Genomic DNA, 14,189 nt, shown 5'->3' with positions numbered 1-14,189 from the left:
CAATTGGGATACGATGACATGCATTTACCAAGTCAGCGAGCCAGACTACCCAATCCCGTTAGTCGCCTTTTACGGCAAGTATAGTCGCCTTTTTCGGCAAGTATTGTCGCCTTTTACGACAGGCATAGTCGCCTTTTACGGCAAGTATAGCCGCCTTTTACGACAAGCATGGTCGCCTTTTACGGCAAGTATAGTCGCCTTTTACAGTAAGTATAGTCGCCTTTTACGGCAAGTATAGTCGCCTTTTACAGCAAGTATAGTCGCCTTTTACGACAAACATGGGTTACTGATGCCCATAGGCCAAATAGGGCTCGACATTTTATAAAAGCTATAAATTAATTGATTGAAGTTAAAATGAGTTGGGACCGCCTCCGTGGTCTAGTGGTAGAGCGTCCGCCCGGAGAGCGGAAGGTCCGGGGTTCGATCCCCGGCCGCGTCATACCAAAAGACGTTAAAAGCACTATAAATCGGCATCAGTCCGGACTAGTACAAGCAGCCACACAAACATACACGGGCATGCACGTCGCTATATAAGTGCAATAATCTTGGACGCGACGTTAAACCCAATTTCACCTCACCTCAACTCACCTCAAATGAGTTGTATTATGTGACATGATACTTGTGGACGCGCCTTTATCTTGTAGCAAAACACAAAACTTAAGTTATGAGCAAATGAAGATATTCTTGTCCATGGGTAAGATATCTTTATAACGCTAAAATTAGTTGAATTAAGATAAAATGAGTTGAATTATGTTTCACTTGTAGATACACCGTTATTCATTTCCAAAACAAAACAAAATGGCTTTGAGCAAATGAAGATGTTCTCGCCCATGTCTCAAACAACCATTGAGCAAGAGTCATATAACGCTCTTTGAAAGCTTCGTAGAAAGAGCATACTCGATTTTACTTCAGAAGTTGTAAAATGTACACCACAGGCTAGAGCTGGTGGCTACCATGAAACCTCACATGTATAAAGCGATGCTGACACGCCCTATCTATGTAAAGAATAACTTTTACCTTTGATCAAGTGTTAACAACAATGAGCACATATTTAGAAGATAAATACTATGTGTGTGTCTATTTCCGGGATTTTATCGAGTATTTGCATCTTGGAAATTCATCTCGAGACCAGAAAGCGTTATTTAGAAAAAAACATGCGCTCTTTAACACCTCGTACTTTCTCGGTTGTGATGCGTCAACATCGAACGTTCTGTTGCTGCTATGGTGATTGTGATTTTGGTAATTAACGTACACCGGTAATGAGACGCAAATACCATCGCGATAATTCAGCTACATCCTTGAATTCCTCATACATTTTAGAATCAAATGCCAAATGGTCTTTGTCACCAATACAAATTGTCTAGATGTAATGAAGCAAAATAAATGAGGTGTGAAAACGGACACTGAAAAAACTGCACTTGTTGGAAATGTAAACAAAGCTATTCGTCTATTCGTTGAGTACATTGGCTCGAGATCTGCATTTTCAGAATATACACGGGAAGAGAATCGTAGGAAGAATTAGGGAATTAAACATATATACATTGCAATAATTTGATATTTTCAACAGAACTTGTCGAAGTTCCCGTCCTGTGTGACGCCATGACTGACGCAAAATCACGCACAACGACAACTGTAATTATCAGAATTTATGACTATTTTCGTTGGTTTCAATGAAAAATACAACAACAAAAAACAGTACACAGATTGTCAGAATGTTTCTGATTACTTACATGTCACTTTTATGTATATACGAACCCTGAATCAACGAAAGTCCCCTCGTAAAATCCCGCGCACTTGACAGTCAACACGCCATTTTGTAAAACTCGGTCACCGGTAGTGATGTCAAACTTCAACATATTTGTTGTACATATTTGGTAATTTCTCTGAGGTGAAGGTCCTTGAACATGAAAGTACACACGATCATTGTTAACTGCTTTTTACTGTTTCATGATGTAGATCTTGCATATCTTTTGTACATTTTTTTCACACAATTAATTTCACTTTTGATATTAATTTTAATTAAAAATTTAAAATCCCAATAATTCCCATGAATAGAGAAAATCAAAAAATTTGTTATGAATGTTAATTTTGTATTTCAATTAGCGTCCATTGTTAATTAGTAAGCAAAAAATGCTGAGTAATTATGTATTCCTACACAGTGGTTCGGTCGCTTGCTTCAGGGAATGCAAATCATATTTTCACCCTTTGACATTTGGTCATGTGACCCAAATTAGCCAATCACAACACAGAACACACTTTCTATAGGTTTACAATATGAATTAAATGATGGTTTCCTACCAGAAATCAGAGACTGTCTGAACGTATTTGGAGTACTTAATGCCAAAAGTGTTTTATTTCAAAAGCAATGCATAAGAAAGTGAAATTAAACCAAAATGTTATTTAGCACAACCAACTAGGCGTATCCGATCCCGACTTGATCCGTCAGAAAATGAATCGTGTCCATCGACATCTTCATCCCAAGACTCCCACTGTACTCAACCATCAAGTGATGAGAAAATTATTCAGGCAAGAGATTTCATCTATACCAACGACAAACTTACCACACAAATGATCAACAACAAAGTTTCATTTTCATACATTTATTTACAAAGCTTGAATAACAAATATATTTTCATCAATATTTTAAAACATGACGTCAATATATTATTTCTTCAACATATTTACAGACTAAATTCAGGCTAGATGCATCGAAGCTTATTGGCCTAAAACGTTTAAACCTGAACAAAAACGTCGAACTTGAACGTGACATAAACAAAGTATCAGTCGCTAGATCACCCTCAATATATCAATGCATGTGGTTTTGAGAGCATGGAATAAAGGTATTGTCTGTCATATTGAAATGATAATTTTTTCTAAATCTGAAAGCTTCAGCTAGATAGTTTGATGATTATCTCCGAAAACAAATGGTGGATTATTTACTCTTGGCTTTGTCTACCACATAGCATTGATAACAGTATGAATACTCAGTCTGGTTCCACTGTTTTTGTTCCAACTGATGGTTGGATTCGGGTGCATAACCTGACTGTTAGAAAGTTGAATGGAAGCCGAATTATGGAGAGACTTTAAAGGAAACCATCGATCAATAAACAAAGGCTGGAAGACCTAAAGTAACACGTGGCCAAAAACGTCACAATGGAATTCCGTTTCTGCACACGACTCCAGTTTTATAAGTACCATCATGTTTAGAAAAACCCAGTGACGAAGAAACTATTTCGATAATGGCAGCCTCGTACTGCATGGGATAACGCGACAAAACCCTTTCCATACCCTGTAGAAATTTCGTTGATTGTACGATTCCGAATATATCATGAGCATGTGTTTATGAACTACTATCAAATAGTTATAATAACAGGTGTTCGCGAAAAACTGAGCGTATCCTGCCCCACCGGTGGCACACGTCACAAATACATGCAAAGGCAAGTCAATTGTTCGCCTGAAAAAAACACGGACACCTACAGAATCGGACATCATTTTTGTCACTGATGCGTCAGATTTGAATATAAAACTGATGGTTGTTCTGATAATATATGCTTAAATTCACGCAATGTGTTTGTTTAATTATAGATTCTTGTAATTGTATATTACTAATTCAACCTTATTATATTATGTTTTAGGGAATTATCATCCAAAACCATATTGTGGTGGGATCTCCATTCATAAGAAAGCTCTGCTAAAAGCCGAGTCGGGTGTATGTTTCCTACTATTCCATAATCTAATTGAAAGGAACTATTTGACTCCTGTAACCCTACAAATCATTAACGTCCTTCTACCAAGCTGACTTACTGTGAATTAACTATACAATTAACCTTTTAGGAATACGTTAGGAGGCGTAGCTTTTTTGGTAGATTTCAACGACTGAGGCATCCAAGACATATATACCCGATTTGTTTTCATTTGACTACAGTTACTATGTCATGGCCATGACAGACTAACTATAGCCATGTGAAAAAACCGGGTGTTCTTTAACTGCTTTTGAGTAGTATATTTTCGATTCCGAACCTAAAAAATAGTAGTTCATATTGCAAACTACGTTCAGCACCATTGAGGTACGATGGTAGGTAATCAACCAACTCACCACGCCTGACCAACCGACTCACATTAGTCGACTCTTGGGCAAGGAAAAGATTCCCAGGATCCATTCTAATCCGGGCCCCTGTTCATGGGGTAAAAAGAGTTGTCGACACATAATGACGTCAACAGTTAATCTGCACTTATTTACCACACACATGATCAACAACAAAGTTTCATTTTCATACATTTATTTACAAAGCTTGAATAACAAATATATTTTCATCAATATTTTAAAACATAATGTCAATATATTATTTCTTCAACATATTTACAGACTAAATTCAGGCTAGATGCATCGAAGCTTATTGGCCTAAAACGTTTAAACCTGAACAAAAACGTCGAACTTGAACGTGACATAAACAAAGTATCGGTCGCTAGATGTATCAATGCAAGTGGTTTTGAGAGCATGGAATAAAGGTATTGTCTGTCATATTGAAATGATTTTATTTTTTTTAAATCTGAAAGCTTCAGCTAGATAGTTTGATGATTATCTCCGACAACTAATAGTGGATTATTTACTCTTGGCTTTGTCTACCACATAGCATTGATAACAGTATGAATACTCAGTCTGGTTCCACTGTTTTTGTTCCAACTGATGGTCGGATTCGGGTGCATAATCGGACTGTTAGAAAGTTGAATGGAAGCCGAAATATGGAGAGACTTTAAAGGAACCCATCAATCAATAAACAAAGGCTGGAAGACCTAAAGTAACACGTGACCAAAAACGTCACAATTGAATTCCGTTTCTGCACACGACTCCAGTTTTATAAGTACCATCATGTTTAGAAAAACCCAGTGACGAAGAACCTATTTCGATAATGGCAGCCTCGTTCTGGGATAACGCGACAAAACCCTTTCCATACCCAGTAGAAATCTCGTCGATTGTACGATTCCGAATATATCATGAGCATGTGTTTATGAACTACTATCAAATAGTAATGATAACAGGTGTTCGCGAAAAACTTAGCGTATCCTGCCCCACCGGTGGCACACGTCACAAATACATGCAAAGGCAAGTCAATTGTTCGCCTGAAAAAACAAGGACACATACAGCATCGGACATCATTTTTGTCACTGATGCGGAATACATTAGGAGGCGTGGTTTTTTTGGTAGATTTCAACGACTGAGGCATCCAAGACATATATACCCGATTTGTTTTCATTTGACTACAGTTACCATGTCATGGCCATGACAGACTAACTATAGCCATGTGAAAAAAACCGGGTGTTCTTTAACTGCTTTTGAGTAGTATATTTTCGATTCCGAACCTAAAAAATAGTAGTTCATATGCAAACTACGTTCAGCACCATTGAGATACGATGGTAGGTAATCAACCAACTCACCACGCCTGACCAACCGACTCACATTAGTCGACTCTTGGGCAAGGAAAAGATTCCCAGGATCCAATCTAATCCGGGCCCCTATTCATAGGGTAAGAAGAGTTGTCGACACATAATGTCGTCAATAGTTAATCTGCACTACCGCAGGGGAGGTAACTACAGACGGAACGACTTATCTCCCTTCTTTCACTGATCATATTTTGTAACCCGAACAGCAACGGTGTCCACACATAGTTCCTACAACATGACTTTGTTGATTATTCGGTTTTGTGCAAGGGTAACAACCTCTAATGAACCCATTTCCAATACGGATCCTTCCAAACGCTAGCCTCGAAGACGCCATCTTCCCGAGGCAAGGGAGTTTTGCGACTATAAAAGTCCAGTTTCCACCCTTGACGAACTTGGCAGGAAATATGAAATTATATTTTGGTTGCACTAACGAGTCTATGCATAGTCCAATCAAAATCGACACCCGCTTCGTAATCTCTCGTGCAGAGTTACGTCGATTGCAGGTTTAGCAACTTGGTGTCGAAAGATACTTTCCTAATCTTTTCATAATCAAGGCGCTCAAGTAATCTGATGTTCTTCGTAAGGTAAGGCCAGTTTAGTAACAATATAGATCTTGATTATCGATCAAATCGTCCTTACTGGGGGCCACCATCCTGTTTGAAGCAAATGCAGGCAATATTATAGCTGGAATCAGATTGGTCAATAGGAAGGACATAAAAGGGACATATTTCGAAATAGACACTGGTGGAAATTGGACTTCAGTCAGTTAACTCCCTTGCCTCGGGAAGATGAGATGACGTACGGGACAGATGAGTGGAGTGGGTAGTTTCCCTTCGGATTGCTTGTCCGACATGATTTGACAAGATAGAACTGTTTCTCTTAACCAGTGTTACACCGTTACAGCTATTATTCTGACCTTTATCGTATGGTATTATTACAATATGTCTGATATATAAGAATGATTTGATAAATTACCCAAGTGATACAAACATAAAAAAACACCTAAATACAGACGGTGTAATACTTTAAAACAAACTAACACAAAATAATCTAACAATGGATGTGCTTTTGCTGCTTGTCATGGCTGATTTCAAAGCATGTTGTCTCCCTGAACCTTCTGATTGGTTAATAACATATGCGCGCACCAATCAAATCTCTCCATAGCCATATTGCATATGGATTATCGTTCCTTCTGGCATAGTCTATTGTTTTTTGTAGGGGTGACAGGGCGTCATCACATGGCTGCTGTCTCGTTGTAGCTGTTTTCAGTTGACACGATGAAGTCGTCAAACACATCATGCAGATACGCGAACGTTGGACGATCCTCGGGTTTCCTGTTCCAGCACGTGAGCATGACGTCATAGTACGAATCATCGTAGCTGATTGGCCCCGAGGGTTTGGGCATCCGGTAGCCTTTATCAACCTTGTGAAGGACCTCCGAACCGCCCATACCTACGGAATGTGAATGTATCAAATCATCGAAGGCAAATCATTTCAGGCTGTAGCCTATGATACGGTTGTAACTGTCATATACGGGGCGATGGGATAGTTAAGGGAACACTCACCAGAGTAGGTAACACCCACCAGGGTAGGGAACACTCATCAGAGTAGGGAACACTCACCAGGGTAGGGAACACTCATCAGAGTAGGGACCTCTCACCAGGGCAGGGAACACTCACCAGGGTAGAGACCTCTCACCAGGGTAGGGAACATTCACCAGAGTAGGGACCTCTCACCTGAGTAGGGACCAATCACTGGGGTAGGGAACACTCACCAGGGTAGGGAACACTCACCAGGGCAGGGAACACTCACCAGGGTAGGGAACACTCACCAGGGTAGGGAACACTCACCAGGGTAGGGACCACTCATCAGGGTAGGGAACACTCACCAGGGCAGGGAACACTCATCAGGGTAGGCAACGCTCACCGGGGTAGACAACACTCACCAGGGTAGGGAACACTCACCGGGGTAGGGAACACGCACCAGGGTAGGGAACACTCACCAGGGTAGGGAACACTCACCAGGGCAGGGAACACTCATCAGGGTAGGGAACACTCACCAGGGCAGGGAACACTCATCAGGGTAGGGAACACTCACCAGGGTAGGCAACACTCACCAGGGTAGGCAACACTCACCAGGGTAGGCAACACTCACCAGGGTAGGGAACTCTCCCGAAGGTGACCAGCTCGTACAGGAGGACACCAAATGACCACACGTCCGACTTGACAGAGAACTTTCTGTCCAGAGCAGCTTCTGGTGCTGTCCACTTGATGGGGAATTTTGTATCTGGAAAGTACATTATATATCACATTCCAAATGAAAACATAACATAAACTGACAACCTCTATTTGGCCTAGTCTATTGTTTTTGTAGGGGTGACAAGGCGTCATCAAATGGCTGCTATCCCGTTGTACATATTTTCAGTTGACACCATGCAGTCGTCAAAAACATCACGTAGATACGAGAACGTTGGACGATAGTCGGGTTCTCTGTGCGAGCACGTAAGCATAGTACGACTGATTGTAGTTGATTGGCCCCGACGGTTCGCAATTGTTTTACATTTTTTGTTCTCCTCTTGATAAACAAGTCTCATCATGTGTCATGTCGTCTTAAGGGAGAAACGATGGGTGACGAAGGGCAGCCGCATAATGTGGATGGATGGACAGATCCTTATAACTTTATGTACACTGTTTCAGTCAGTCGTTGAGGAATAAGTGGCATGTCTCAAAAACAAATAAAGTTCATAATGGAAATTTCTCACATTAAACAGTGTCATTTAGGGGATCAAGCCATATTTCACGTTCCGGAGAGGTTATTTGTGTATGTTTGTTGTGTAACGCCGCAATATTCGAGCTATAGGACAGCAGTCTCCAAATAATCAAGTCTGAACAAGACAATCCAGTGATTGGCATCATGAGCATCGATCCACGTAATTGGGATACGATGACATGCATCAACCAATTTGCATGAATAATCACGTTTGTTCTTATTGTTTGAGGATCTTCATGGGTCTGTCGGCGAGGTAAAGTGTTTTGAGGATGACTTCAATTTTCTAATAGTCAACTTTCCCTTCATATTAGGGGCGGTCGGGTAGCCTAGTGGTTAAAGCGTTCGCTCGTCACGCCGAAGACCCGAGTTCGATTCCCGACATGGGTACAATTGTTGAAGCCCATTTCTGGTGTCCCCCGCCGTGATATTGCTGGAATATTGCTAAAAGCGGCGTAAAACCAAACTCACTCACTCACCCCTTCATATTAAGCAATATTCCTGCAGCTGCAGTCTACATTTCACATTTGAGGTACAATGGAGTTTTATGGTAGGCATGTGAAGGTCTTTTCCTGTGACAAATATGATGTTCGATTCAATTCCCTATTCTGACTTGTATCCGTGGTTTTTTTTCGGGTGAATAATTGAATTTGCAACTGCCTTGTTTGAATGGTCTGTAATGAAATAATTCCATCAGTGCAAGTGGTATTTACGTTGTTTACTTACTCTCTGTGGCCTCATAAATATCCTCATCTTGGAGAATTCTCGCCAGACCGAAGTCAGCAACCTTGACCTCATTGTTCTCCCCAACGAGGATGTTAGCAGCACGGAGATCTCTGTGGACAAAGTTCTCCTTCTCCAAGAAAGCCATTCCGTCTGCAATCTGGCCACATAAAATGAAAAGCCCGTCAGAAGAAAAACAGAGAATGCTTGTCTCAGTATCTCCTAATCCACCATAAGGAAGAACTGATGTAAACTTTGCCTCAAGTGAGACCATGAAAATTTGAAGATACAGTAAACTACGGTTATAACGAACTCAAAGGGACCACTAATTCGTTATAACCGTACATGTAGTTCGTTATAAGCATATATACAGCATATGTACAACAAATGGCCGGGACTAAAAATAAGTTCGTTATATCGGTCAGTTCGTTATAAGCGTGTTCGTTATAGTTCACTGTAGTGAAGTATGAACTTTTAGATAAGTGAACATGGTGAACATCGGTACACAAGACAATTCCACAAAGTTCGCAAAAGTTTCGAGAAGAATGTCGTCATAGAAGAGAACTATTTCATGAAAATGTGACTGTGACATTCTAGCAGATTGTTCTAAAAGTAATAATACAAAGACTTTCTGGTCCCATGTCGGGCACTTTAGTCGCCAGTCAACTGTGATGGTGCCTTCAATCGATCCTTCAGATTAGATTGTCTGTGTTACGACTGTATTGGTGAGGTGAAATGGGGTTTAACGTCGCGTCCAAGATTATTGCACTTATATAGCGACGTGCATGCACGTGTATGTGTGTGTGTGGCTGCTTGTACTAGTCCGGACTGATGCCGATTTATAGTGCTAGCTCACTGAGATACCATGCCGCAGTTTAACATGAATACCCCACTCAGACACAGTATACCGACTCCGAGCCGACCAGTCCTCGTTTTAGCCCCTTAATGCCGAGCGCCAGACAGGGTAACAACGAGTACAATCTTTTAACGTCTTTTTGTATGACGCGGCCCGGGATCGAACCCTGGACCTTCCGCTCTCCGGGCGGACGCTCTACCACAAGACCACGGAGGCGGTCTACGACTGTATTGAATATTCAGGACACAATTGAGAATGACTTTCTTAGCTTTGGGAGTTAGGAGTTTAATTGCTGCTCACGAACCACTAGTGGTGATGTCTGTTATAATGATGACTTTAATAACGTTTTAAACAGGGACATAAGTTTGATAGAGGCTGAATCCTCGTTCAGTGAACTTAAATTTAAGAAAAGTCCTGGTGTTGGTGGCGCACTGCTAGAGATGTTGAGATATAATTGGTATGTCCTTTCCTCCTATCTATGTAAATTATTTAATTATATTTTGAAATACATGTAAGGTAGTTTTCCCGGGCAATGGCCCAGAAGTCTTTGAAAGGCATTTAGAAGTGATACACATAAGGAAGTGATCCATGATTTCACCTGATGAAGGAGTAAGTGTATACTCCGTAACGCTGTGTTCCTCATAATAAAGAAGTTGCCATCCATAAACTCCCCTCCTTAATGGTCCAGAAGTATACTATTTCCATTACAATATTAACCTTCATGGTGTAAACAATTATAGTGGAATATCCCCCATGGTGTGGTAAAGTACTTACTTGTATTTTAAATAATCGTTTGAATCATTTTGTTGAGTGGTTTGATATGTACCCTGAATGTCAGGGAGGTTTTCGACAAAGATATTCAACCATTGTTGACATTTTTACATTGCGAAGTATTATGTCTAAATCTAAAGGTCGTTATATTTTATAGTTGTTGATTTCCATAAAGCCATTTGAGATCTTCTTTGATATGTCATGTTATCAAGTAATATCCATGGTTATATGTTATATCTTGAGGAAAATGTATTGATAAACCAAAGCAAGTGTTAAATTATCAAGATCTACTATTTCAGAACCCGACTCTCTCAGGGGGGTACGTCAAGGATGCATTTTAAGTCCGTTTCTCTTTTCATTATTTGTTCATCAGTTGCACAGTCACATCGAGCAATGTGGCGACAAAGGTGTATTTATTGGTCTAGAGTTTATGGAAATATATTTGTTATTATATGCAGACGATCTTTGTTTGAATGCTTATTCTGTCATCAGTTTGCAGAGAAAGATTAACACTCTTGCTCAATTTTGACAAAAAGGGGTTTAACTATCAATTTAATAAAACGGAAGCGTTGGTGTTCGGAAAGGGTGGTACGTTAAGGAAACATGAATCTTGGTATTTTGGAGATAGAAGGTTAAACATTTCAACATAATATAATTATTTGCAGTTCAATTTCTCGTTTAAAAGGCCAATAAGGCACTGTCTTCACTTGACTTCTGAATATATCTCCTTTAGTTCTATTTAGAATGTTTGATGTTCACATAGAGCCTATTGCTCTGTATGCATCTAAATGCTTCAGAAATGGGCAGTTGTGGAACAGTTTTATGTGATGTTTTGCAAGAATGTAATGGGTATAAGTAATAAATGTACAAATGTAAAATATTGGTTTAACCTCCTGGAACTGTAGGAGGATAGATACCAAAAACAATGCTATTTTATGTTGTGTCATTAAGATCAAGTTGGGGGGGGGGGTGGTGACTTGGGTTTATTATGTTAAAAATATTCTGTTCAGTTTTGGAATTGGATTTGTCTGGGAATCCCAGGGAGTTGGTAAATAAAGCAGCTCAACGAATTGTACTGATGGATAAATGATTGTTAAGTGCCGTCTATCTTCCCTGACGTCCAAAGCTGTTCTTCCCTCGATATGTATCACAATATTAGCATTGCTTTTGTATTGAACCTTATCTGTTAAATATGTAATCTAAAGAGTCACGGCGCAGATTCACCGCATTACGACTTGGTGATTTACCTTTACATGAAAATACTGGAATACGGGAAGAGGTTCCCAGACAATGTCGGATTTGTGTAATATGTAGTGAAAACATTGTTAAAAATGAATTTCATTTTCTATATGAATGTCAGGCATATCATGACTTATTCTATACAACTTTACTGTGTACATTGATAAAAAATACATTATTGAAACTTGCATCGTAATAATTTATCAACGCAAACGAACTCTTCTAGCTATTTTAGAGATGCATAAGCATCATACCTATGACAACACATTTCTAGCATGTTTGATCACTCCATGTTATAATAAATGTTTATTTTACTTTGTACGTGGGCCCTAGGCTTTATACGAAATAAATTGATTGATGGCATTAAAGCCTGGCATCTCGTTGATAAAAATATAAAAAGTAAACAACATATCGTTGTCTCAATGAGGTAATAAATTATATCAAGTAAAGAAGTATTATCTTGTGGACCCTGCATCATTTTGACAGACAAAAGTCAAGGATTTATAGGGTTACTTATTCTTTGGCCATATTAGTATGGGATTCTGCAAAAATTTCAAAACCTTTTGAACCCTTCTCTTGCAAGCTTAATTGAACCGTTTCAGATTCACAGCAGTAGACAAGAGATGTTTCATGTTACAAAGTGTCGTAGATTTGTACTGTGAAGGAGAGTTACAACAGACAAGTTTGGTAGATGTGTTTGACCATTCGATAGAATGGATCAGTTGGAGTACTAGTGGCGTGATATAATTCATATCAAGCAAATATTCGGCTGAGAATTGATCGAACCAGCTGGTGATATATTTATTAATAGCAAAATCTTAATTTCTGGAGGAAATATAAATATTGGAAACAACGGACATTAAAAGTATGCTTGGTTGTGTAACTGAATTGAAACACTTTGTAAACACATAATCAGCTTTAACTCGAAATATGTAAATATGTGTTTTCTACTGAAGTCCATTACCAAACACATCAAATGAGATTCGAACCCGTACGTTATTGTTATGTTTGATTATCACAATCATAAATTACCAGAACAACTTAAATGATATCTGTGGCCTTATTGCCAAATATTATCAAAATTCGAATATTCAAAGTGTTTCCGCATATACGAATCATCAGGTTAGTTAGCTTGGCTTTCTAATATGATGCCAGTTTTATTACTATAAGAATCCACGTTGATGGTACCCTTGGTTACCTGACATGATGCCAGCCCAATATCAATACAATCGACACGTCCAAGGTACGCGTGGTTATCCAACATGATGCCAGGTGGTTACGGGGTAGAATAGGTCTTCAGCAACCCATGCTTGCCGAAAAAGGCGACTATGCTTGTCGTTAGAGGCGACTAACGGGATTGGGTGGTCAGACTCACTGATTTGGTTGATGCATGTCATCGATCCCAATTGCGTGGATCGATACTCATGACATTAATGACTGTATTGTATGGTCCAAACTCAATTATTTACAGACCGCCGTCATATAACTCGAATATTGCCGAGTGCGGCGTTAAACAACAAACCAAACCAAACCAAACCAAACCAAACCAAAAGCCAGGCCCACAATAGGAATCAGCAGACATTATAAGCAGCACACTGGTTGCCTCATACGATGCCCTCCTACCCACCTGGGAGGCCATGTCGATGACGGTGGGGAAACGGACCAGCCTGCCCTCGTCCTTCCTGATGTAGTCCAGCAGGGCGCCATTGGCCATCAGCTCCGTCATGATGAGGATGGGTTCCTCCTCGGTGCAGACAGCTATCAGCTGGACCAGCTTGGTGTGGCGCAGCTTGTGCATGATCTTCGCCTCGGCCATGAAGGCTTCCGGGGACATGGTGCCAGGTTTGAGGGTCTTCACGGCAACGTCGATCACATTCCGCAGTACCCCTAGAATAAGTCGGGTACATGAACATTCATTTTCAATTGACTAATGTAGTTGGTAAAGCGCTAGTTCCAGGTGCTAACCCGGTGCGATTTCCCACAAAGGTACAAAGTGTAAAACACATTGTTGGTGACTCTCGCAGAGATATTGGTAAAATCCAACTCAATCATTACTGTATGTTCGGAAGTAATTGCAGGGGCGCATGTTTCATGCGCTTGACAAGTCAGAAATACACATCACGGATGTAAACTTCCTGTGGGCAGATATGTATTCTGAGTTTATACTTGACACAAAGGCATTTTTTCAATACCATCTGTTTTGTACCTTTCAGTGAATCAAAGACGTCGTATATTATTTTAATTGAGAATGTATACATGCAGGGAAATCGAAAAAAACAGTGTTTTGTTAATGCCTGTCTATGTCGGCTAATAATAAAGTTGGAATCGTACAATGGACTCTGATTTTAGCAGTGTTTATTTATGATTATGGAACCGTTTTGTCGCTTTTGTT

The 14,189-nt window shown here is 39.9% G+C and overlaps 1 protein-coding gene across 2 annotated transcripts in view; it reads right to left on the bottom strand.

Annotated features, from left to right (window-relative positions):
* Positions 1-3,913: 3,913 nt before the first annotated feature.
* The window catches only part of LOC124114469 (tyrosine-protein kinase SRK2-like), a 35,626-nt gene continuing 25,350 nt past the window's right edge, over positions 3,914-14,189 (bottom strand). For both annotated transcript variants that reach the window (XM_046475038.2, XM_046475039.2), the window contains exons 8-11: positions 13,425-13,684; positions 8,935-9,091; positions 7,597-7,728; positions 3,914-6,894 (exon numbers count right to left, since the gene is read on the bottom strand). In XM_046475038.2, coding sequence (XP_046330994.2) covers positions 6,677-6,894; positions 7,597-7,728; positions 8,935-9,091; positions 13,425-13,684 — 767 coding nt within the window. In that variant the 3' untranslated portion in view covers positions 3,914-6,676. The remainder of the gene's footprint in view (positions 6,895-7,596; positions 7,729-8,934; positions 9,092-13,424; positions 13,685-14,189) is intronic.

Source organism: Haliotis rufescens, unplaced genomic scaffold, assembly GCF_023055435.1.
Source record: "Haliotis rufescens isolate VD_foot unplaced genomic scaffold, xgHalRufe1.0.p SCAF_2, whole genome shotgun sequence".
In the NCBI taxonomy this organism is placed as follows: domain Eukaryota; kingdom Metazoa; phylum Mollusca; class Gastropoda; order Lepetellida; family Haliotidae; genus Haliotis; species Haliotis rufescens.
The sequence above is the reverse complement of the archived record's forward strand: the minus strand, read 5'-3'. Positions and strand labels throughout refer to the sequence as shown.